Source organism: Solea solea, chromosome 1, assembly GCF_958295425.1.
Source record: "Solea solea chromosome 1, fSolSol10.1, whole genome shotgun sequence".
Taxonomy (NCBI): Eukaryota; Metazoa; Chordata; class Actinopteri; order Pleuronectiformes; family Soleidae; genus Solea; species Solea solea.
In genome coordinates, this window is record NC_081134.1 from 41840493 (window position 1) to 41866524 (window position 26032).

The window sequence follows — 26032 nt, forward strand, 5'->3', positions numbered from 1 at the left end:
GTAAATGCAGATGAGACGATGTGCTGCACATTGATGTAAATGTGAATGTGTGTGAGCTATAACTGTTGTGTAAAGCGCTTTGAGTTCTAATCAACTTTAGAAAAGTGCTTTAAAAAAGGGCAGATCATGGGTGACATGATGGGATCCACATGTGCCAAACTGTCTGGACTAGGAATTGTTTTTCTCTTAACTGTCAGGATAAAGGGAGGTTTCCTCCTCCAGTCACTTATGGTCTGGCCGTGGACATGAAATAAATCATAACACAGTCTTCACCAGGACACCACCAACTCTCTACCCCGAGGCCAGTTGACCTCTGGCAGACCCAGAAAGACTAAACCCAGACACGACGGAGGAAACTGACACTACATCACATGACGTCTCGTTTTTTTTTAGTTAGCACCTGAAGTTTGATCACAGGTGAAAGTTGTGAGTGAAGATCAGCTGTTGCCACACTTAAGACCCCGGGATGCTTGAACTCCCGTCACTTGAGGAAACCACTCATTTTCAAGCCTCCAGCAAGAAACAAGGGATTATTCTGCTGGTTATATGGACGTAGCTCCCACACGCTCACCTCAGCCAAGACTCCTGGATGTGATGTAATATCTACTGTACATACTGTATCCCGCAGTGGCATCATTTCTTTCATTTACAGCTCAGCAAGAAAGTGAATATTTCTCCAAATTCCAAACCGTCCCTCGCAGCTTAGAGTACTATATGTCTCCCGTTTCAGAGACGAAACACAGACACTGTGTCTCCGTCCACAAACTGCACGTTTTTTTTTTTTATATTTGTCATTAAGTGCAGGAGATGGGACGCGGCCAAGCGTCTCCCACTCCCAAGTTATTAACGGCATCAGTCTGCTTTATTTTCACAAGTAAAAAGTTGAAGAAGAAAGTGTTGGGCACACTGAGGCAAAGACAGGGGGGGGGGGGAGGTGGGTGAGACAGAGGGAGAGATTGCCAACAGCGCTAATCGACCTACTTCCGATTTTGCGGCGAGGATCAGTTTCAGGTTTTTGGCCGGTGGGTGGCTGCATGGTACGAATGTTTACCCCATACAGGAAGGGTGGAAACATTTTAGTGTAACCACAAGAAATCACAAGGGAAAATCTCCCAAAGCCGTGTGTGTGTGTGTGTGTGTCGGGTATTTGCTTCCTTTGCTGTGAATGTCTGACTTTGAAGCTTCGCTTTCTAGTCTTATCAGATCTATGGTGAGGTACGGCACAGCTGCTCTCACTGTGCACTGACCATGCAGACAGTAAAGTCAGTTTAAAACTGTGTTAGTAAATCAGCCACAATAATATAATATATACAGCTGACAAGTGTGAGTGGACAGTTGCACAAGAACAAGTGTGAGTGGACAGTTGCACAAGAACTGCAGACAGACGCACTGTACATGAACACACATGAGTGTATAACCTGATTCTATTAGAGTCATATGTAACTTCAAAGATTGGGATTTTAAATCCTTTTTTTCTTGCTTTTATCGCCATTTTGTAGCTGAATGTCCTTCACCTCCCCCTTTGACCCTGTTCCTGCTGTAAATATAAAATAAGGGATTAAAATAAACATCAAGTATATCAAATTCAAATAGTTTAACCTGAATACTCAGGTTTAAAGCTGATGAACATAGTTTTATACTAGCCATCTGTACTTTTACAGTACAGTTTACTCATAGGCATTTTTTTCCATATTGGACTATTCTGCAGATGTATAAGTGCCGCGTGTCCAAATATTTACACAGCAACATGAAATATATGTTCAGTCGTGGACCAAGAATTTAAGTTATTCATTTCTAAACCATAGCACCCTCCACACACTTACACCCCCTCCCAGCGAGGACACGCACAGACATCACACATTCTCTCGCCCCTTTACCCAAACCTTAACCATCACAACCAAATGCCTAACCCTAATCTAAACCCAATTTTGACCCTAAAACCAAGTCTTAAGATAAGTCCCCATAATGTGACTGTGTTAACAGATTGAGGTCCCCACAACATAAGGAACACCAGGTACACACACACATTTTGGTCTGTTCTCAGTAGGCTAAAACGAGCTGCAGGTAGTTATGGTTGCTGTTTCTCTCTCAGTCCAGAAAATGTGAACCGCAGTGGATCTGGTTGTTGTTGTGTTCCTGCACCACTAAGCTCATTATGTAAATGTCTGCATTCTCCGTGTATACGCAGCATGTGGGCTGTGAGGATATATATATATATTTTTTTAATACCCATTTCTGCTGTTTGGATGGAAGTCTGTGTGCCCACCACAAAGAAGTCCGTGCCCAGCCCACACGGTGCTCCATGGCAATGACGGCGGTATCTTAGTCGGGTTAATAGAGATCACCTTTCTGCTCTGTGCTCAAATTTTCCTCGAAGGAGGTGCGGTGACATGACTGATGGAGCCACCGACCCAGATGTGCTGGGTTTTTCTGCATCCCTCTCTGGTCTGAGAGCGAAGCCAAGCTATTGGCAAAATGAAAGGATGTTTATTTACTCTGTTTGGGGAAATTACTTCACATGTGGGAACTTTCTTCAACTAACTGGCAGCAAGAAAGGGGATATAATACAAGCCGAGAGAGATCAAGTTTAAACTTTTCTCTTTTTTTATTCAACTGTATAACTAAATGTCCACTGGCAACAATGCAAACTCCATTAAAGAGACAAAACAGAGCAGATTTACAACTTGGAGTTTGGATGCTCCCACAGTAATACTACTAAATAAAAATATCTTTGGAGATACATTAAGAATAAGGAGCCTACGTGAAATTAACAAAAACTAAAGCTGAAAACAATTAAACTGTTTATGGTTTCAGAGGAAGAACAATGTCAAAATGGAAAAAAAAAAGTGAAGGGGTCCAACTTGGAAAACGGTTCTTGTTGGACTGGAGATGATTTTCCTATTATCCTTTTAGTTGGCTTTGACAGTTCACACGATAACACGGCAATCAATCTGAGACTGAGAGCAACGCTTCTCACTGTGCTTTCAACTCCACAAGAATACGACCTCGGGAAGAGGATTAATGTAAAAATGCCACAGTACGACATAATGTTGTGAATTGTGAAGGGAAAGCCTGAGCAGATCATCCGTCAGGGAAACATATACGTTTTTAAATGATACAAACATCTCATATTTTATTAATTCCTCTGCTCGAAGAGAAAGACAGATGGATGCGAGGCTTTGGATTCATGCTGCCAGCAGGTCCAGGAGGTCTGACTGGGAGCAGATGCAGCAGTTATGAGACAGTCATGTTTGGAAAAGGACACTTTTAAGGATCCTGGCAAAGCTCGGCACTGGTGGGAGGACCAATTGGAAGGGGCCACAACCTTTCAGAGAAGCTATTGAGTGAGAGAGGAAATCTTCAAGAGGACAAGAGGAAGAGGGAACTGGAAATAGGGGAGAGGAAGCCAGGATGAAAAAAAACCATTCAAGCGGCCAACAAACCTCTGAATGAGCTGCAGGCAGAACAAAGAACGGAAGTCAGACTTTTAAACATTTAGCACAGTGCAGTGAAATAAATTATTCCAAAGAATAAAGATAATAAAAAAAGACCCTCTGAGTCATTGCATCTGCCTTTATGTATAGCTGCGTTCCTGCCGTGCACCATATTTCAACAAATGTGACGGAGATCATCGTCACAGCCATGCATTTGTTTTTTGGAGATGAAATTAATCCACGTAATAGTTATTACTCAGTCAATCATTTAAATTGCCTCTCGAATTTCAACACTAAACGAGTTCCTTTGCTTCCCATGAACAAACACAGGAAACATGACACCCTTGAAACTAACGTTCAGGGAATTACTTGATGCAATAATGATGACGTGGCTCACTGAGTCATGTGATCGGTGAGTGTTCTGTGTGAGGTTTATGTATCTGTGTTCCTCATTTCTGCCTCATTTAGGACCACAATTTGGGTCTCCATGAGGACTACTGGTCCTGACAAGGTCGGGGTTTATGCCAGAAAAGGTCCTAAAGAGGTACCAAGTACACACAAACACACACACACACTTGGTGCTTACTTAAGTGGAAAACTAACTATTGATTAGACTCCTTTCTGTTATGTAAAGAGATTATAGACAGTTTATCGAGGTGCTATGAATTGTATCCTCTCTAAGTTTGCTGTATCGACATCTTCATGAAAGAAGACTGAACTGACCTGGTTTTCCTGTAAAAATCAGGGCGTGCATCACTTTGTACAGTGACAGCATCACCACCACCATCATCATCCTCATCATCATCGTCATCATATTCCTGAGGCTGAGACACAGCAGCATTACTCAGACACACTCTGCTATGGAACGGGAGCTTTGAGTCTATCGGTGCCCTCTAGTGGAGCTGAAGGATTGGTAGAATAAGTACAGTAAACAACAGACACTGGGTACCAATGTGCATTTCATAGCACAGGAGAGACTGAACATGAAAACCATCAACAACAGTCACCAATGCAAATAAACCAGAGAAGAACACAGACGCTCAGCTGCTTGTATGGTCACCACATACCTGACTGTGTGATGATGAAGCAGAGCTTTGATGTAGGTCATAGAAGTTCTCCTTTCCTTACTACTCTCTCTTTTTCTATTTAGCTTTTGTCGTCTAAAAAATTCTCAACTGCAAATGTATAGGCTGTTTATTTATTTATTTATTTTTTTTTTAATCTATTTTTATATCCTGAAACGTGAGAGGAGAATAGAAAGACAACTCACCCACAAACTCTGAGGTGGACTCCTGATTTAAGAGGACAGTCTGATTTGGACACCCTGGTTTTAGCAGAAGTGGTTGTAAATTGGAAGATGCAGTTTTCTGACGACAACCTGGGTTGGACAACCTCGTTTTAGTGGACAAATGAGTTTTTAATGTGGGACACTATCGTTTTTTGAGGACAGGATTTAGAAGCGGTTGTTAGATGGGGTTTGGACTGGGTTTTGTGAGGACATACTGGTTTTACAGGAGCGTAGATTAGTTCATACATGGAGACGGACTATAGTTTTAGATGGGGACAGACTGGAGGACAACACTAGTTTTCGATAAGTACTAGTTTCAGAGTGGGACAGTTGTAAATGGGACAGGCTGGTCATGCATGAGGACGTACAGTAAGCCAGACTGGTTGTCATAGGGTTAGCCTTGTCTCAGATAGGGACACACTGGTCTTCCTTAAGGACAGACAAACTATAGTCAGCTGGTCTTATTTGAGGACAGACCGGTTAAATGGGACTAGACTTTCATGGGGACAGACTAGTGGTATGGTCTTATAAGTGGACAGATTGGTTGCACATGGGAACAGACTCATCTTTAGTGAGGACAAACTAGTCTCACTTGAGGACAGACTAGTCTTTGATGGAGAAAGACTAGTTTAAAATGGAGACTGCTTGTACATGAAGACAGACTAGTCTTATATTGGGACAAACCTGTCATACTTGAGGACAGATTAGTCTGATGTATAAAGACACGTTTTAGGTGGAGACAGACTGCTTGTACATGAGGACAGACCAGTGTTATATTGGGACAGACCTGTCATACTTGAGGACAGATTAGTCTGATGTATAAAGACACGTTTTAGGTGGAGACAGACTACTTGTACATGAAGACAGACTAGTCTTCTTTGTCTATGCCGAGGACAGACTGGTCTTACTTAGGGACACACTGGTTTTATTGGAGAACTTAGAGGAGGAGTGGGATGGGACGCTCGGTCCGCACATGCGCACTCGGTGGGAAACACGATAGAAAACGGGCAGCTATGCCGCGCGGTGCTGAAAACGGGCTGGACTCGTCCGCTTGGAACAACGGCCGGTGTACCGGAGGACTGACCCGGGGACTGCGGGACCGGGAGGCTGCTGACAGGCGTTGACAGCTCTTTTTTTTTATTTCCTCCTCCGGGGACACCCTCCTCCCGCTAACCGCGGCGGAAGCAGCCGACCCCCCGCTTCCAGCTCCCTCTCGTCCGCCTGAGAGACGCAGACACTTGGGCGATGTTGCTGCTCGACGTCTAGGATTGTATTGTTGTCCGTGTGAGAGCAGCGAGTGTAAATACAGGCAGAGGCAGAGGGAAGGAGACAGCGGCGGCTCCACCATGGTTGTACTGGCGCTCCGTCCTCATGGCTGCTGTGTGAGGACGCTGTGTTTGCAGCTGCTGCTGTGGATTTTATGTTCCGTGAACGGAGAGGAGCAGCCGTTCAGTGTGGAGGTAAGAGCCGCGGACAGCGGCCTGGTTTTAGTCCCCCATCATTTCACTAACACCAGCAGCAGCAGCAGCAGCAGCAGCTCCGTCCTCTCCTTCATCATTCTCTCAGTAATGTCTCTCCTTCCTGGGCCTGTTTGTGTCTTCTCTAACTTCTTTCACCTTTCTGATGTCGTATCATTCAAAATGCAACACAATGTCCCAGTAGTTTGGGTTAGAAAACTTCACGAGTGTGTGTTGGTCCACAGCATCACACAGATGCAGCACATGGTCTTTGTGTGGACACTCAGATCAGATTGTTTTCATGTGTTTTCTTTTTACTTTTAAACACAGAAAAAAGGGGTCAGATATGTATCTATGCAGATGGAAACACATGTCAGTTGTTCCAGTGGTAGACACAAACACTCTACTGTGTTTGTAAATCTGCAGTTTTACTGAACAATGAGCACATTTTAAACACATGTAGTAAATGGCATTTAGAATATACCCAATGTAGCACATCAGACTCAGGATTGAAATGTTCATCCTGTCTTCAAGTTTTCATCCCTGCGGAGATAATAGTTTAGTGAATACTTTGATTGTGTCTCTTCTTTTTATGGTTCTGTCACATTTTAATACAGTGACTGTTAAACTGAAGCTTGATTGAAAAAACAAAATATACATCACAAATGAAAAGGTGAATCATCCCACCCTTCTTTTCATGGTTTGTCTCTATCCAGTCAATATTCTGACTGTAATCTTTGTGTGACAGCTTTCTTATTGGCTTATTGCACTATTAGCAGAGTTAATTGTAGAAAAAGAGCAAAGGCAAAGGTGTTCTGCCAGTTCAACTCATTGCTTTGTTTGTGCTCACAGTCTTTGTGTTGGGTGCATGACTCCCAACACAAGTGGCTCCTGTTTGAAGAAAGACTACAGTAGACTATTGTACAGCGTGTCCTCCTTTTGTTTGTAGACACAGTTTGACCGAAATGAAATGTAAAGCTTCTCGAGTGCATCAATGCACCCACTGAGTCGCACAAAGGCGGCACACAAGGAGCGTCCTGGCTCGTCTGCTGACAGTCACCCACGTCCTGCATCCACGTATCCACATGATTTGCAGGCTTGGCGAGCTGCACTGTTTCCTCTGGAAGGCAGAAAGAAAGAAAGAGAACAAGAAAGAGAGGGAGAGAGAGGGAGGGAGAGAGAGCGAGCGGCAGTAGATTTGGTCCAGATGCTGTCAGCTCACATGACACAAAGAGGAAGAGACATCTGCTCTTAGTCTCCAGGTACATCTCAATTCATATGAGAATGTGCTGGGGTGACTTCAGCCTTTATATTATTGTATTTAAGAGCTTAATGCAAGTTCAGTTTCACGCTCGCTCGCCTCACTGTGTTGTCAGATTATCATCCTCCAGCATCTGACTAATCTGACTATTGCCCAACGACATGTCTACATGGACCGCGACATTTCAGTAGGACCCAAATTAAGACAGTCTGCCGTGAAAACAGCGTTTTCTGATTGTCTTAACCTGAATCGTAAGTCATGTATTCCAATCTCTGACATGTAATGTAGACGTGTCATAGGTCAATTATTAGATTATTAGTGTTCATGTAAATCTAGCCACTGTCTCCATGTTGGAAACTTAAGTTGAAAAACATGAAGAAAAAAACATTTTGACAGCAGGCAGGAACATTTCTGCCTGAGAGGAGATGAGATGGATGTGGCTGCGTTCTGCTCCGAGACATGTATAGACTCCGCTGTGCTCACACTTGTCAGAGCGTTATCCTACACTAAACTAAACGTGGTCATAGTCGTTTGTCTGTTTGTTTGTTTTATGACATCGTCCTCCCGAGTCTCCCGAGTCTCCCGAGTGGAGATGAGGTAAAAGCTTGAAGCTGACCAGTTGCACCAGCAGGTGCTGGGAGAGAGTGACAGTAAAACTGTGAGGGTGTTTTTTATCAGAGGAGGCTGAAGCAGAACACAGTCACAGCCTGAAACATGGTCCTACAGTCAGTGCAGTTTTACATATTTAAGTCATCTTTCTCACAGCTTAGTGTGCCGCACTTCACGGTGGCCGATGTCACTTTTTATGTCTGCCACTTTGTAAATGTTAAAGTGTAATTTCCCCAGAGCCACTGATGTGTGTTGTCTCATTTTCACTGGTCAGAGACACACACACACACTATCACCCGCTAACATCTGGCTTTTGTGGGAATGGATACACTCGGCGTTCCCTCCTGTGTTAGATGATGATTTTGGCAGTCCAGACGCTGACTCTGTAACTTTTGCGGTCCGACTTTATGATGTGTTCAAGCAGCGATCGAAATGATTCGAAATCATTCACTTGTCGGCGAGTTTGATTGAGCGACTGGAGCGGAGTCTCCGTGGTGTTTCCAGCTTCTGGTGTGATGGTTTTCTGGTAGGTTTGTGATGTAGAACATGACTCTGCAGGAGGAAGAAATAGACATGAAGACTTCTAGTAATGGGCAAAGGAGTCGTTTGTCTCATTTAGTGAGTTTACCCGCAACGAGAGTTGTATAGTGTGTGTTTGCGTCGTGCAGATTGCACCACAGTCCTGGGTCTGACTTAAATGATTCATTTCATATCGATTTAAATGAGGAAGTAATGATTTTAATGTGACGTTTAACGCTCTTAATTACACATCCACATAGTGTAGGTGGTTTAATGTTTACGTGACGAGTAATTAAGAGATAAGGCACGCGTAATGCATTTTTCCTGTGTGTGTTTGTGAATGTAATTACATGCACAGTTTAGGACGTGTGTGCGTGTGTAATTAGTATCCTCTCATTTTCTCCAAAGTGGTGCTTCTCAAATCTGCTGCTCGGAGTCTTTCAGTCGAAGTTATTTATGTAACCGTTGACAGGTTTAAAGGGCCGTGTGCTGCTGAAGCTGTTGTGTTGTGCAGTGCAGTCTGCGATGCTACATGTACAGTATGTCTGGTCTGAGCTGTGGACGCAGGTGCCAGGTGTGAGTCATGTGACGTGTAGACCGGATGGACTTCATGGTTGAGTTTTCTTTCATATCCATTCTGCTGCAGTTCAGGTTCTTTTCCACTCATGGGTGATTTTTCACACCACAGCAACTTTCTCCAGCAGCAGCAGCAGCAGCAGCAGCAGCAGTGAGGGCAGCGAAGCCTCCTGAGCACAGCACTTCAGGTGTCACACTCCCATGTCTGAGTCAGGGTCCAAAGTGCACAGATGATCTGCTGTAAAACAAAGACAAAAGCACAACGTTCTTTGTCTCCCTGTGATCAGACATCTTTCTCTGTCTCACTGCCCCTTGTCAGCCCCCTCCCCCCCCCTCAGAGTTTTGTAAATTCGTACAATCATCTAAAGGTCATTCTGTTCACCCCAATATGAGACTGGAAAAGCTGCAAAAGCTGTAATTAACAAGTATTTGACATCGGTGCTCAACAGTGGACATGAATGATTAATCAGTCATTAGAAAATGACTCATTATTTTTCTCTCTCTCCAAACAAAGGTTACTTCTCTATAAACAGTTTGGTCCAGATGTGGAAATTGTTTTTTTTATTATTATTTAATTGCTTTAAATGTAAAAAAGAAACTCAGTTGTGAAAAATTGAATAATAAAAATGATTGTAATGATCAGTTACTAATAATAAAATGTTGTGAACTAGTGTTGGGCAGCTACCAAAAAAAAGTATGATATGATGAATTTTTATGATATCACCTGATAAGAGACCTTTTTTAAAAAAAAAAAAAAAAAAAAAAATGATAATTTCAAATTACCCAGCTGTTCTGAGCAGAGGGCCCCTGCTGACCACTCAGTGCTATTGTTGTCACTATGTGGAGAATGTCAGGACTTCATTCCTGTCGCAGGTCAGGTTTCCAGCTGGCGGCCGCCTTGTTAAGCCTCTGAGGCTTCTGCGTAGCAAAAAAAACCACTTGGAGTTAATATCAGTGTGTGAACGTGATTGGGAACAGCATCTTTTTACAACACCATCAGACAAATCCATCCATTGTCTATGGCAGGGGTGGTGGAGGCCGGACCAATGGGCTGAACCAAATTCTGCTTAATATTCATTTGATCGCTTCATAAAAAGCAGTTAATTGTATCATTTTTGGTGTATATTGGGCAGCATACAAACACACAATTAATTAAAGACTTTATTCAATTATTAAAAACTAACTCTATTGGTCTAGTATAGTGAGTATACAGTATTGCCTGACACCACCACAACATCTCTGTACCTCCCTCTAACGCAGTGTTTACATACAAGAGTGTGAAGAGAATATAATTGTTGAATTGTTGATACTATAATTGTTAATTTGTTAAAAGAATCTGAAAGATCTCATTTTCTGCTTTATTTCCAAAAACCTTGGCAGTTAGTTTGTATACATGCTGCTGCTGCTGCTGCTGTTGTTTTCTTTAAATAAAGTTTGACCAGGCATTATGTCACAGTCTGTGGTGCCCCATGCCCTTATCTTTTATACAGATAGATGATAGAATGTGTTGCTGTTTTTGATGTGAGAGAAGAACTGAGACGTCTGTCTTGATGAAAGAAAAAATGGATATGGAGCGAGCTTGTGCTTTCAGGTCTGTACACAGTAATCACAGCTCATTAAAATGCTTGATGTGTGTTACTGTCCCTTCCATGTCCTTGCTGTGGTGGCTGTTGCCACTGATGTTGCCTGCTTAATAATCCATGAAGACCTTTTCCAGCAAATGCTCAGTGTTGTCATCATTATAAAGTGTTGCGTCAATCACTCTGGGCTTAATATTGGCTAATGGGAAATTAGAGTCCTTGATTTTGGTAACGATCAAACCCTCTTCATCAATGAAGGAGATGTTTGCTTGTATCCGCTGTCACTTTCACAGCATTGTTTTCTACCTTTACACACTGGGGCTGTCACTTTTTACAAAAATCAAGTTCCAACGAATATTACGTGGCACACTAGTCCTTCAAAGATATTCAGATGTCCTTCACACCACCACACACACACAAACACAATTCTTACTCTTACTCATGCTGTGTAAAACCTTACTTTCTACCACACACAGCTTTTCAGATGCTTTGGTGTTGCGATCTTTATGTGCACAATAGAGCTGAAACAATTAATTATTTTCCATGATTAAAACAAGATTTCCGATTGTTTAAGCTTATTAAATGTGAGTATTTTCTTAATTTCTGTGCTCTGGATAACAAAGAAATCATTAAACTTTAACCATTTTGGTTTGTGGACAAAACAAGACATTTGAGAACATCATCATTTCCAGGTGTGACAAACACCTATCAAATTTTTGTAAGGTTTTCTGATACTTTATGGACCAAACGATTAATCGAGAAAATAATCGACAGATAAATCAATTATGAAAATAACCGTTAGTTGCAAGTCTGGTGCACAACTATATATATATATATATATAATGTCTCCTTGGTCCATCAAGTCATTCAGAGTTGATCTAAGGCCAAGCGGCGCTCATGGCACCCTTTGTTGGACCATGCAGTTATTACTTTAGACAGTCTGAGGCGCTTCTAGGCTGTTTATTTTGAGCTCTGGTGGAATTTTAGTGGAATTTGAACTGCCCCCGAATGTGAATGGATATCTAAACTTTGGATAGAAAGTCCCAGTCGTGTGTATATATACAGTATATACTTTGTACAGTCCTGTGACTGACTGCATGAAGGTGTATTTGTGAGTGTGGTGCTCCATCCTCTTTTCTGCATTTGCACGCACGGCTATGCTGACGTCATTTGGCTTTGGTAAGCGAGCAGATTTCTGAGCCACTGGGGTGTCTGTGTCAGTCTGTTCACCTCAATCCTAGAGAAATGCAACAACACCTGCACTGACCTAAATGATTCACTATCACACACACACACATGCACACGGATCTGTGTCTTTGGTAGCAACTCACTGGGCTGTTAAATCTTTGATGTCACAGATAACGGCAGCATTAGGTCGTGCGCGTCACAAATCAAATGTGAGTATGTCAGTGATGTGCGAGCTTTACGCTTTACCCAACACATTCTTGTGATTCATGGAAACTGTAGCAGTTTATAATTGCAATCTTTGAACCTTCTGTTTGCAGCAAAAATAAATACGTACACCCTGGAATGTACATGAGTGGTAACACAGTTACCAGACAACCTTTATGGAGCTTTTGTCTGACTGAGATGCTTTCAGTCATAGAATGTTTACGCTCAGAAACCCAGTTGTGATTGGTATGTGTAACATTTTTGAGACCTTTTGACCTAATGGGATCGGTGAGTTGGTGAGCACTGCATGCATAAAGAAAGACAGCATGTGTAGGAGTGCATAGAAGTTGAATAAGAAGCGATACACTGCTTGGCCTCTGCGATAAACAAGTTGCATCTGAGTCACGAGTTGTTGCCGACGGCATCGGTCTCATCTGAAGCGATGTCGAGTCTTCAATTCAAATTTTACAGCGTGAATCCAAGTCCGGCAGTTTAAAGTGTGTGTGCTTGTGTGTGGGTTTGTGGCTACTGGTGTGGGCAGGAGGGCTGCGGTTGCCTTGACGACCCTGGCACCGTTGCCAGTGGTTCATCGTGTAACTGTTGAATAATTCAGGGCGGTCTGAGGCTGCAGGTCTTCCCAAGAGGCTAGGATCACATTCCCACAAGTCACATGGACCCCCTGCCCCGTCTATACTGAATGAGTCAATCTAAAACTCTGCTATCTTGAATTCTTAGAGATTCAGCAAGCTGTTCTTATAATTCAGAGAAATTGTATTTGAGTGAGCGTGTTCAACTCGAGGCAACTGTTCTTTGTTTGTTTTGTTTTTGGTCTACTGTTGCCTGTGATTGCCTGTGAATATTTTTCTTGTCAGTCTCGATGAAACGCCACAGCTGGAAATTGAAGAAATTAGTTTCTCGTTCACTGCTTTCCTTAAGTTTGTAATGGTTTGATGAGCTGTAATTTGTGTGGTATGGAGGGGGTGTCCAAATCATATCACAATCATGAACCACGGTCTGAAAAAGGATCCCCATAACCTGCCTTAAATCATCATAAGCATCAAGAATGACCCTTTATTGATACATAATACACTATATATTTGACAATCTATTCAAAATATGGTAGGAATTTTTTATCGAAGCAAGAAAATCAAAACTCTAAAAGTAATTTAACATTTTTATGTGCAGTATAATATATATTCCTTTAAACCTGTAGGTATCTAATACTGTTAAATAAGTGATGAATGAATAAAGTCTCCTGCTATGATGTCGTAATCTATCTCAATATATTACACTACCTCAGGACCAGTGGATTTCATTCACTGGAACTCTTTTTAGTTTTTCAGTCCTGATACTGACTCTGATGAGTTGCTTAATCATTCAGATACCGGTGTTATGTTCACGGCTGCAGCTAATGATTATTTTCATTATTGATGAATCTCTCGATGATTCTCTCGATGAATCGCTTTGTTGTTTGGTCCATAAAATATCAGAAAATGTTGACCGGTGTTTCACCAAACCTTGAAATGATGATGTTCTCAAATGTCTTGTTTAGTCCACAAACCAAATCTGTGCAGTTTTAATGATTTTCCAGAAAATATTCACATTCAAGAGGCTAAAAATCAACCTTTTAATTACTAAAAAGACCCTGAAACCAAAATTGTTGTTATTAATGGTAATTAAAAATAATGATTAATAAATGATTGATTCATTGTTGCCCTAGTTACTATGCTTCATACTCGTCTGTGTGGGAGAGACTGTGTGTAAAGCAGCATCACACTCAACGCTCTGAACTCCAAACTGTTTTTGTGCATTTTTAGCTGCTGTCACATTTTTACTCATTGTGGCTCATTTTTCACTGCAGCACAATCGTGGCTGGAAGCACAAAGAACTCACACATGCCTTTGTGCAGTGTAACACAGTGAGATTGTCATAAATCATTAAAAAGATAAAAAAAAAAAACCAACAAATGTTGAATTTGTTTTTCCTAAAACTAACCCCAAAAAGTCTAAATAATACATAACACGTTTCCCAGTTCTCCGAGTGTTGGCGATAAGTAAAGCGGCATCTCGACACCCGGACGCGCACATTTGAGACATGACATCATGATAATAGGATGAGATTTACACGCATATCCTCGGATTTTCAATGGCTTTTTGTCACATGGCTGTCAGTGTCGCATGAGAATAAGAAGCAGAAGATACGGTTTTGAACAGAACTTCCTTTGTTTTACAGAAAAAATATCCTCTCGTCGATGCACTTTGCAGAATGGAACAGCCGAAGAACTCTCACTGCATCCACTTTTCTAAAGTTTTTCATGAGCGCCAGTTTCCATAAAAGTCTTCTTGTCTTAAAGTTTGGCGAGAGCAGGAAAAGTCTGGTGACATTTTTCAGCCATGAATAATCAATCTCATGTGGGTCAGTCAGTTTTTAAAGTCACTCTCATGTCAAACGCCCACCTTTTGTGTCCACTGTCGTCCATCAGCAGTTAGTGTGTAACATGTGATCTGTAACCTGAGGGGAAATGAGCTCAGCTCAGCTGATCAGCCACTGTGTGCTGTCACCATGTTGCCATACCGACCAGGTTCCCTGAGGCGGCACCTCATCCATAATAGAACGTGACTCCACCAGCTCGCAGGTTTGGCCTTTTGATGGCACACATTGACTAATTAGCTCGCCTTCTGCTCGTCAGGGTGCGGGCCGGGCAGTAAAAGTAAACCAAGGACATGAGTGAGGCATCAGTGAGGAGAGACGAGGCACTCCAGGTTTCGCCTGTCTCTGTCTCTCTCCAAAGAGAGAAGCGGGCCATAGAAGGAACTCAGAAACCCTGATGTAAACTCGTTTTAAATTATTAACAACCTGCTTGGTGCTTCTTTTGTTTTAGTAGACAAAACAAACACACACAGAGGGCAAATGACACCAGGTTCGAGGGAACAGAGTCACATCTATGTTCATTACTGAGAGTGCAATAAAAACCATTGTGAGTAAAAAGCTAATGAGAGTAATTTATGAAAGCACCTGCTCTACAAACACACATCTGAAGAAAATCAATGCTTGCAGCTTTGCCCACAGTCTCCCTCCACTGCAGGGTGTTTTACCCATAATGAGCTTGTTAGACTAAAAGCAAATTGTTATGACTGAGCTTGAAGTAAATCTGCCTGCCTGCATTCTAACTGCTTGGCCTAATTAGCATCCTATGTTATAATTCTTCACTCAACGCTTTCATTTCAGGGATATCATTGATTTTCAGTAAGAAGTTCAATTTAACATTTGTTCACAGGGAGATTCTTTCGACTTTTGGTGACTTGGCTCTCTCTGAAATGTCACAGTTTCTGCTCTTGGAGTGAATACTGTGTTTGGTGAAAGATATGAATAACTTACAGCCGTGACGTACGTAGTCCCGGATGTAGTGGCACAGTAATAAAGAAGTAATGAAGGAGATCAGTGGTGTTAGATGAGTGTGTTCTCACATGATTTCTGAGTCTGGTTCAGTGCTTGGTCTCCATTGCATTGGTATGGTTTGGAATGGTAAAGCCATGGGACAGTGCCTTTACTTGGTAGGCGGCCAATGGCCATGTAGCGTGATGTCGTACTGGTGCTACGTCAGCGGCAGATAACAGTGGAGCTCATCCAGCTTTTTTCCTGCTTGGTCTGTGGCTGTTTTGTCTCAACGAGACGTCAAAGCTTTGTTAAGGAGTGACGTTTTTCTGTCACCCAAGCAGCTGACCTTACCGTATCGTTTTATTCTGGTACCCAAAGGGAAGGCTGCCAAAAAATGGAACAGTAGGGGCTGGTTATTTTGGTACTATTCCTAACGGAAACACAAATAAATATGTACTGTACCAAACTTAACTCGTTCCACTCGATGGAAACATGGTTTATGTTAAGACTCAACGGTTCCGCATGTAGTTGGATGAGAGCCTCAGCAAAAACATGCGGTTGAGTTAATGTACTCATGTTTTTAAGAGCGGCTCCGAGGACTAGAGACTTAAAACCGCAAGCTGTTTTTATTTGTTCACTGTGTGACAAGGTGCGAGAGAAATGTGCTCCGTGAAGCTGGGAGTGGAGCAGCAAAGTGAGGCCTCAGCATCCACGAGCATGAGCCGGAGAGAAATCTGGATCAGGGTGCCGTGAAACAAAGTGTGGAGCAGCCAGAAATAGGCACATTTTTACTTGACTTATCTTTCCTTGATTTCTGTATAATTTTAACCTCATTGTAGCTCTATTCGTTCAGGAAGTGCTTGGCATTTTTCTGGCGGCATGCTCATTACTTTACACACAAGGACCTGGTTTAAATCCGATCAGTCCAGTCCCGGTGTGGTGGGATACAAACAGAGAGAAACACACTGGATGACATTCTGTGTTATTCAACAAGAAACAATTTGATTTCATTTTCTCCCGAGTATGTCACCGCGTGCCATCTCTCCAAACTGTCTCTAGCTGCATGTTGTTCCTTTAAATACAAGCGAGGTCTAGTCTCTCTGCTAAGCTAAGCTAAGTGGTTGATTTATAACAGACCAAAATTAGCCCTGTATCAGATTTCTCATCTATTTTCCAGTTTTCTTTGGATTTGGTTTTTGGTTCAGGACTGTGTGTTGGCAAAGAGCTAAAACACATCAGTGGATAATTTTCTGCTTTGATCCAGGGAACTGAACTACAGATGTGAATACACTGCCAGCCATTGCATTGCAGTGCAGCACGATACTGTCTGAGGAGTGGTTAAGAATGTTCATCCTTCATTTCCCGCCAGCGATTAAGTTAAAATTACAGATACTACATTTTTTTTTTTTTTTATTAACGAGGGTAAATGTGTGTATTTATATTTTATCCAACAGTAATTTATCTATTTAACTGTCCATTCTGCGTCTTTGTTATCAAACTGACAGTAAAGAGTCTGCACGGGAACTGTGCCGAACAGTTCTGTCTTTTCTTACAAACTCCCTTATCTTGTTGTGGAGTGAGGACTGTCTTATTGAATAAAGAGGCTGTCACGTTGGAGCCCCCTGCTCCCTACATGGGGAGGACGTTGGGAAACCGCAGATCACAGAGACGGAGAGAGAGTTAGTAGATCAGTGAGAAAGAGAGCGAGCACCAGAGTGGGAGGATAAAGAAATGAAACAGGTAGGGAAAAGCAGCATTCTCGGTCTCGATTTAGAAAAATATGAAGTTCCATTATTCTCTCTCTGAAGACAGAAGAGAAAAGCTCATGCACACCTGAGCTGCCAGCTGCAGTGCAGGTTGTGCTTATGTCAGCTGTGATGTTTTAGTTTAATCTTTGTGTATGATGACACTGAGCCTCTGCTCTCATCACTTTCATTTGTTTACCTCTTAGGAAGTCAATGACATAGTCCAAAAACTTTAAATATCTCTGCAGCAGCACTTTTAATGTACTGTATATGCTCTGTCTTTGTGTTTTCACGCTGTGTAGCTGTTGTATTTAGGTTTTCTCTGTTATGGTTGTGCAAAGAAGATAATGGACTGCATGCATTTGTATTTTAACTTAACATTTGTACACCTGGAGCTTTCTTTTTTTATTGTAAACTTAAATGGGTTTTTACTTTTTTATTCTTAAGTTAGGATTCCCTCAGTGTCCATGTTTAAAAGGAGGCTTTTACCTGGAGCTGAATTGTCCGCAGAGGTCTCCTCCTCCTCCTCTCCAAAACAAATATTCTCATTAAATACAGAATAAAGCAGCTTGATTCTGCTCAAACACAGAATTCAAGAACCATATATCCCTCACATGGGGCTGTAGGTGTTTGCATATTTTTTTATGTCCAGTTTATTAACACACTAGATTTGTTTTTGTTGGCTCCCTTTAGCACGTGATACAGAGTTACGCTTCTGAATGTGTATTTGAAAGTGAATTTCTCCAAGTGTGAGGCATTTAGGTGTAAGTATAACAAAAGCATCTCTTCTGTAACAATGGAGGCTTCTAAAGAAGTTAGTGTAGATGCTCGCATGGAAAGACAAGGAATGACACTTGTTTTCAAGATGTTTTCTCTGTGCATCTTGACATATGTCTTGTTTCCTTTTCTAGGTCTGAGAGTACCTTAAAGTAAACTTCCACATTTATTCTGGTTGAACTTTTCATAGAAGTTCTGACATCTTACATACATTATAGAGATGTCATCAGGAGCACAATCAGATAAAGTTGTGTGTCCTCAGCAGTAGAAATACATGACTCTGCAGTAATAAAAAAAAATTATAAGTAGCCCTAAAATCGATCCTTGCGGAACCCCACAAGTGTGTGCATTGTATAAATGGTCATTGATTTCTACGAAACACTCTGCCATAAACATATGAGTCAAACCACTGAATTGTCTTTAGGTGCATTATCTGGCACAATCGGGAAGTCCCAGTATGACGTGTTCCTGTGTATCTCTGCACGAACAAGGTTCAGGATCAGTTTCACGATCAATATCAACATTCTTTTTATTGTTGAGGAGAGACAATACGCAGGATGGCAGGTTTACCAGTACACCGTAGCATAAATATGTATCATTATTATTGTAAAATATTAAAAAAAATGTTGTCCCCACATGAAGGTATGACAAAATAGCAGCATCAGTTGTAGCTCCACAGAACACTGTGGGCAAGTAGGTTATTTTCTTTATATAAAGTAGCTCAAATCAATATCCTTTGTATGCTTCAACCACCTCTGGGGAAAATGTCAGTCACATGTGGAGTTAATTTCCTGTCTTTACTCAAGAGTATAGTCTTTTGTTCACATTTGTAGTCTGGTAAAAATCTGCCTTGCAAGATTTATTTAAAACAATTTTATCCTGCCTTATCTATTGACCCAGACTCCAGTCCAGGTACCGCTAATGTGGCTGTAAACTGGTTTGCCAACCACCAATAGAATAGAATCCACAACCCACATAAGAAGAAGAAACTGTTTCCAGTTGGTTGTGTTGCTATAACAAATGCTAACTTATTAAGGTGAACTTGAAATTACAATTGAAGATGACGAACTGTAGTTCAAACATGGAAAACATATGGTCCCCGGGTCAGATTCTGTCCACAAAAGGTTTAATCCTGCACGCTATGTGAAGCAATAGTGAGGTTTCCCGTCACAGCTTAAAGTTTTTTGAAGTTCCTGTCCACCAGTGCGTATATCACCGCCTAATGGAGAATTTTGTTTTATTCGTCTCTGTTTTGACTGTTTTAGATCTCAGATCTATGGATGTTGTTCCCATATGGAGCTCATCTTTCTTTTTCTTTCACATTACACTTAATTCTTGACTTTAAAATGTAAATGCTGTGCATGTTGCGTTTGAAGATGGCTTCAATAAATATTTTTTTTTTTCTTTAGAACTTTTTTATTCTCTTTCCCTTCATCTACGTCAGTTGTGGCTCTCTGGTGAAAATGTGTCCGCCCCTGCTGTAATTGATGCACAGTTACACTGTAAGTCAGGAGAGCAGTCAGTCAGTTTGAGTTTGAGGCAAAACTTTTTGCAGCACTTAAGTATTGTTCATGTCTTACTCATGCATACTCATACTAAGTAATGTTTTCTGTATTTGGTTTATTTTCAGTGTTCATTATACCTTCCCTCAAAACCCTGTCCCTTATTTTAAAAAGCTTGGGTTAAAAATGGATACACTGTTCCTGGGACAAGGCAGCATTAGTACATCTGTTAAGCTCGAGATGCAATGCCACGTCTTAACTGTATTCCTGTATTTTTCGGCCCAAATAGCAGCGGGGAATTCACCAGGGCAGAGCCAAACGTGGTTGCAATGAAAAGGCTCCCAGTGACAGAGAGGAGACATTGGGGAGGGACATGTGATTTGAGGATAGAGATGATTACAGGACAGGAAAATGGAGAGCACACAGCAGTGCAGTGATGGGAATTGAAAGAGTAAAGTTTATTTTTAAAGGTAGTGCACCTCTCCGCCTGCAATTGGGTGTGAATCTATTTGTTGTTTTACGTTTTATCAATTTGTTTGACTCAGAAGGTCAAACCTAAGTCCTGAAAACTTCAAAGGGGAAGTTATTACCAGAGTGGGAGAGTGAATGTTTGTCATAGGAACTTTTAATCTTTGCAGTGTTGCAGAGATTTAGGTTTGTCTGCGCTGCTTTCCCACACTCAATATGGTGACGGGGAGATTAAAAAGCTGGGATTTATGACATTGATAGAAAAGGGGAGGAAACTGTAAGGCAGCTGAAATTTCAAGACCACTTTGTGTTCTCTACTTACTGTTTGGCACATGGGCCGATGGGTGGATGTGAGTAGTTTAAGAAGCACTTAGTAGTGGTGAGCACAGCTATTCCCACATGACATTAAAAATGTGTCCTGGACGGCTCTCATGTCACTATATGTCATCGTATCGGGCGTCACTTTTATTCAAATACACACTGACATCATGTCTGACTATGCAGATACAGATGTGAGTGTGTGTGAGTGTCTGTGCACTGAGTGAAACTGAGTGAATTAAAGCTCTACACGTGCAAATGAGGGTTAATCTGTCCTGGATCATGGATCTTAGGACGTATTCAGGTATTCTTTAGGTGTGCTCAGACCTGGACTTGGTACGATCTGCATGTTAAGAGATCACTCAGGACAAAAGGTGCAGTGTGAAAATCGAGGTGACATTGTTTTCCTTTTTGCAGAAATTGGAAAAAGAACAATTACACTTAATTCTGTCTAAGTCATGTTGTTTTTCATTAGTCCAGAATGTTATAGACCTTGTATATTATGTGTATCAGGATCAGGTCTCCTGTACAGAGGCTGCCATGTTGTACCACCATGTTTTTTACCTAAACATCTTTTGAGTTTCCACCAATAAATGTTGCAACATCTTTCACGCTGTACCTTTCAATAAAACCAGGTCTGGAGAGAATTTATAACATAAGTTATTAACGCGGTGAAGACACTTTTATTTTAGGTTGTGGTTAAAGTTGCATCTAGGATAAGACATGGCCAAACCTAATGCTAACATTTAGTTTCAGCTCTAGGGAAATGTCGGATTTACTCTTGCACTTTTATGAAAAATTCAGTCACTGTAACTGCTGATAACTAGTCGAGGTTTATTTTGTGCATTTGTGGAGGAAAATGATAATATCCACTGTGGATGGCTTCAACAGCCTGTGTGTTGCGTTAAGTGTGCTGTCGTAAATACTACGTCTTGGTTCTAAATAGAAACACTAGCTCAGTGAATCAGTTCCTACTTATTTAAACTTATTTTTACATGTTATACATCTATTATTTAATGTTTACACTGTATGTTCAATAGCAATTTAAGTTTGTTTCACTAGAAGAACTCTGGTTTTTTGTCCCCCCCTATGGGCACGGGTCAGGTATCCACGCTCTCTTAGACAACCTGCACAGCAGCTGTGTTTTACTTAAATGAATGACTTCTACCAATGCAGTTCTGCTTTGCTACCTGAGCAGCTGAATGGAAATCTCACCCCTGCAAATTTTTTTACTCAGTGGTCTATTCACAGCGTGAAAACCTGACACACATCCTAATGTTATCCCCCACTCACTGAGTGTGAAACGAGGAGGAGAGAGTGCAAATAGGAACAAGGAGGCAGTGAGAAATCCACAGCAACTTGTAGAGAAAAAATAATACATATGTGTGTATATATATGTATATGAATATCTATCTATATATAGATATATATATATATATATATACATATATATCTATATGTGTGTATGTATGTGTATATGTATATACACAAGCCACTGAAGAAGGGAAAAGGTAGATGTGAGGATACATGATAAAGGTTGGGCATGATCAGTCATTACTGCAGTGTTTGTAACTGTGCCAGCGACTGCTCAGCTAAACTGCTGGGGTTCCTCACTGTGTTCCTCCATTGTCAAACTGCAGCAGCAGCAGCAGCAGCAGCAGCAGGGACTGTGGACTTGAAAAGAAAAGTGTTGGAACACACGGTCAAATGGTCAAATGCAGTTAATTTGTCATCATAGTTGTGATTGGACCGTCTCTATGCTGCAGTCCTGGAGAACCTACTGTGAACCAGCTTCACATACACGAGAGACAGAACACGTCTTTAATGTGAAGTTTGTGGACGTTTGGCTTTTAGCCTTGAATATATACACAGTATATGCAGTGACCGTTTTATTTATGGTTAATTTATGCGTCATGCTGATATTTCATGGTGAGCTCTGAGGTAGCGTTTGTTGGTTGTGGAGGAATGTGGAAGCAGATGTTGATCATCTCCCCCAAAAATAACTCTAATGAAATCCAAGTAAACACCGTGTTTATTCATTATTAATTTTCTAAATCCAAGTAAATACGGCGTTCATTAATTATTCATGTTCTAAATCTGAGTAAACACTGCGTTCATTAATGATTCATTTTCTGTTAAAATTGCCTGTGGACACGTCGAGCTGTGCACTGTCTTACTGTAATTCACAAGTTGGACCGTCTCCTGTGGAGTTATCGTGCCGACACCTGCAGCAGTCTTTCCCAGCGCTTCTCTAAGGAAAATACAGGACACAATGTTCTGACATTTTGTGGCAAAACTGTTGCCAACCAAAGCTTTCTTGCCAAGAGTTAAAAGTTTGGGCCGTAACTGTTGATATTTGAACTCAACAGCAAAACAAAGGCACCACTTCCTCGAGAGGCTGCACACACCAACATTCAGACACATGGTGTATCTTATCTGTGTCACTTTTTCAGGTCATCCTTTCTTGTTTTTGTAGTTGAAAACAGAGGAATAATGTCATTATTGCATTTGAGTCACAACATTATAAAGAACGAGGGTGAGGGCATACTGTTAGCACGTACCAGTCATCACTGTTTCCTTGAAAATCACCGTTTCAAGTGATTCTTTTAGGAATAGTACCAAAATAACCAATCCCTAATGTTCCATTTTTTGGCACCCTTCCCTTGGGGTACCAGAGTAAAATGGTACGGCAAAGGTCAACTGACTGACGACAGACTTTCCTGTTTTCTTTCCCTTCAACGTCTGCTGTCTATTCTCATACAAATGGCACTTTCCCACTACACGGTTCCAGGACTCGACTTTGGTATCGTTTTGCATTACTGTAGTACCTCCTCAATGTGGGCGGAGTCATCATAGCATTGCTGCATGAAACTGCTGTGATGTTGTTTTATATGCGACACACACAAACTAGGGGTTGTGATGCGGCTCACAAACGCCGGCTTTTGGCAGTGCTGTCACTAAATACACCAGACTCCTCTGTTAAATGTTGAGGTTTTGGACATTTCCTTGCTAAATGTTGAGATTGTTTTCAAGACTTTTAAGTCTTTTTCATTGATCTACAGTTCGGCATTGTTCTGTTTGATTCCTGTGTTGGACGTCGCGCTCATGACTCTCTGCCAATCAGTGGCTGGCGGTCTGTCCATGTCCATGTCCATCTCATGAAACCTCACCAGAGCAGGGACTTAAAAAGTGCCAGGTACTATCCCTAAAGGAAAAGCAAAAAAAAAAAAAACAACAACAAAAAAAAACGAGCTTGGTTGAGTCTTGCTGGAACTGTGCCGTGAAAAAGCTTTTTTGCTTACAGCCTAAAAAAGAGCAGATGATGTCCTCCATTGTTGTCTGTTGTGTTGCGTTTGATGTAAAGAACTGTTCTCTGTCAATACCAAGCCTGACCCAGACCATAATGACCTGTACCAAACCAAACCGTACCATGATGGAAACACAGTATATGATGAGGTCTGGTTGCCTGCAACACCATTTAAAAACTGAAAGCGATATTTTGACAGTTCCACTGATTCCACTGATTATTCTCATTATTTCTCCCGGTGCTACTAATGCAGAGAGTAGTTTTGGTTGATAGAGAGAGAGAGAGAGAGAGAGAGAGAGAGAGAGAGAGAGACACAAGAAGCAGTGCTGTAAAACATTAAAACTCTCTTTTCATTATCAAACTATTGGAAAACACTGCAAAGTACACTTTAGTTTATACAGTATCTTTGTTTTTAGGATTTCCATTACTGGCCAGAGTTCTTTCCCTGATTATTATCCACATTATTCCAAATTGAACAAATTGAACATGTGGGAACGTCACCTTTTACACCTCAAAAATGATGATGGGATCATTGACTGCCTTCTTAGATAGAGGTTGCAAGGTTTGTGTTAAATTTAACCCTGTGTTTATACAACACGAAGAAATAAATGTGAAAATGTTGCTCGACTGCTTTTACTGTGTGTAAATATCACATTAGAACAATGTCATGCAACAGTGTCTGGATTACCCAAATAATAATAATAAATGTAAAATAATTAAATGAAGCTGCGAACAATCTGAAAAGCTCCGAGGCGCATCAGTATTTACACAACAATGAGATCAGTTGTTGTTCTGCTGAAGGAGGTTCGACGCCATTTATTTATTTAAAGAAAGACCCAAGAGCCAAGGCAGATGTGTCCCACATCACCAAGCCTGGGTCTTCGTTTCAGCATCGGGCGATTTTTCAGAATTGATGCTCATTCACTGCAGGGACAACGCGCAGCTGCCATGTTTTGCCACAGGAAAGAACCAGTTTACTGTTGGTTCTGCTTCTGCTCCCAAAGTTTCACCCTTAATAATATCTCCAGGATTAAGGCGGATAAATCTACACGAGTACACGCAGTGCCGATCAACTCCATACGAATCTCTGTGTTAAGATTTCCTGATAGAGCCCTTTTTCAGGTGAAGGACGCGATATACAAATAATGTTTCATAATTTCTGCTCAAGAAGACTAAACTGAGGCAGAATAATATTAATAACATCAACTACAACACAAATCTAAAGTTAAGTACACACGTCCGTGTGTGAAAACCGACCCCCGACTGAGTTTCATATCTCATAACTAGAGCTCACAAAGGTTCGCCACTGTTCCGTTGCACCAGACCTCCTTTAAATAGCAGGTTTCTACCAGAGCTTGATTGTTGCAGCTCGGGGCTCGACATGATGCTCAGCCACTGTAACAAAAGCTGCACACTCACATTTGTTCCAGAGCTCCTGGGTAATGGTTTGCCTTTGATTGCGTTTTCGCCATGCTTCCCTCGCTGTTTCAGTGAATTTCAGTCTCAGTGTGTGTGCTATCTCGAGCAGCAGGCCTCCATCATGACCGAAGCAGCTTGACAACAGTGTGTGTAAGAATAGCACCTCAGATATCTCGGCACAGCGTTGCTGAATGAAGAATAACAGCATCCCGACAGTTCATTGACTCTTGAGATTGTAGACGAGCGTTTTTTGTGTGTGTTGTTTCTCTGCATTTTGAAACAACACAGTTTAGCTCCTGTTGTGTGGGGTGTTTTCTTTTTAACAGCTGGGTCTTTTGTTGCTAAATGCATTCATATCATAAAGACTGAGTGGATACAACATGGTTGGGTCTGTTCCAATCACTTTGTATGGAAAAGTCTGGCTGATCCTCTTCTCTCCTTCCTTGTCCTAAGACCTGAGCTGTGATTTCCCCTGGCAGAATTTTATAGAGACTCTGAAAGCTCTATTACACTAAAGCCCTTTCCCCAGACAAGCCAAATGAAATGATAACAGATGACATTCTCACTTTCTGCTCATGCCCTTTTTCCTAACACAAATGTCCCTGGGTAAAAATTGTCTTTAGATCTTGTTACTCTTCCTCTCTCTCGCTCGCATGAAGTTGTATCTTGATGGCATTTAAATGGTGTTGTACAGGACAGGCAGTAGATTTTTCTATTCCGTCTATTCCAGCAGATTTAGCTGACTGTATCTTCTCTTTAAAGCGCTTCTCTTGCACAAATACAAAACTACAACTTCACATCTGGCTACCTGCAAACGCACACTATTGCTCCACTGGACCAGGTGTGGATAAGTGCCATGGTGCAAAAAAAGTGTCTACACTTAAAACTATCTTTGTTCAGTTTTAGATCTTGTGCGAGACGTTATTTGCTTTTCTTTCAGGTTTGGATGAAGCTGACATGCGTTTCTTAACACCTACCTTGTCTGCGTGTGAATGCAAAGTT

The 26032-nt window shown here is 41.5% G+C and overlaps 1 protein-coding gene across 2 annotated transcripts in view; it reads left to right on the top strand.

Moving 5' to 3' along the window:
* The first annotated feature begins 5707 nt into the window (after positions 1-5707).
* Positions 5708-26032, top strand: part of LOC131463816 (matrix metalloproteinase-16-like) — a 61463-nt gene continuing 41138 nt past the window's right edge. For both annotated transcript variants that reach the window (XM_058635870.1, XM_058635876.1), the window contains exon 1: positions 5708-6182. In XM_058635870.1, the coding sequence (XP_058491853.1) occupies positions 6069-6182 (114 nt within the window). In that variant the 5' untranslated portion in view covers positions 5708-6068. The remainder of the gene's footprint in view (positions 6183-26032) is intronic.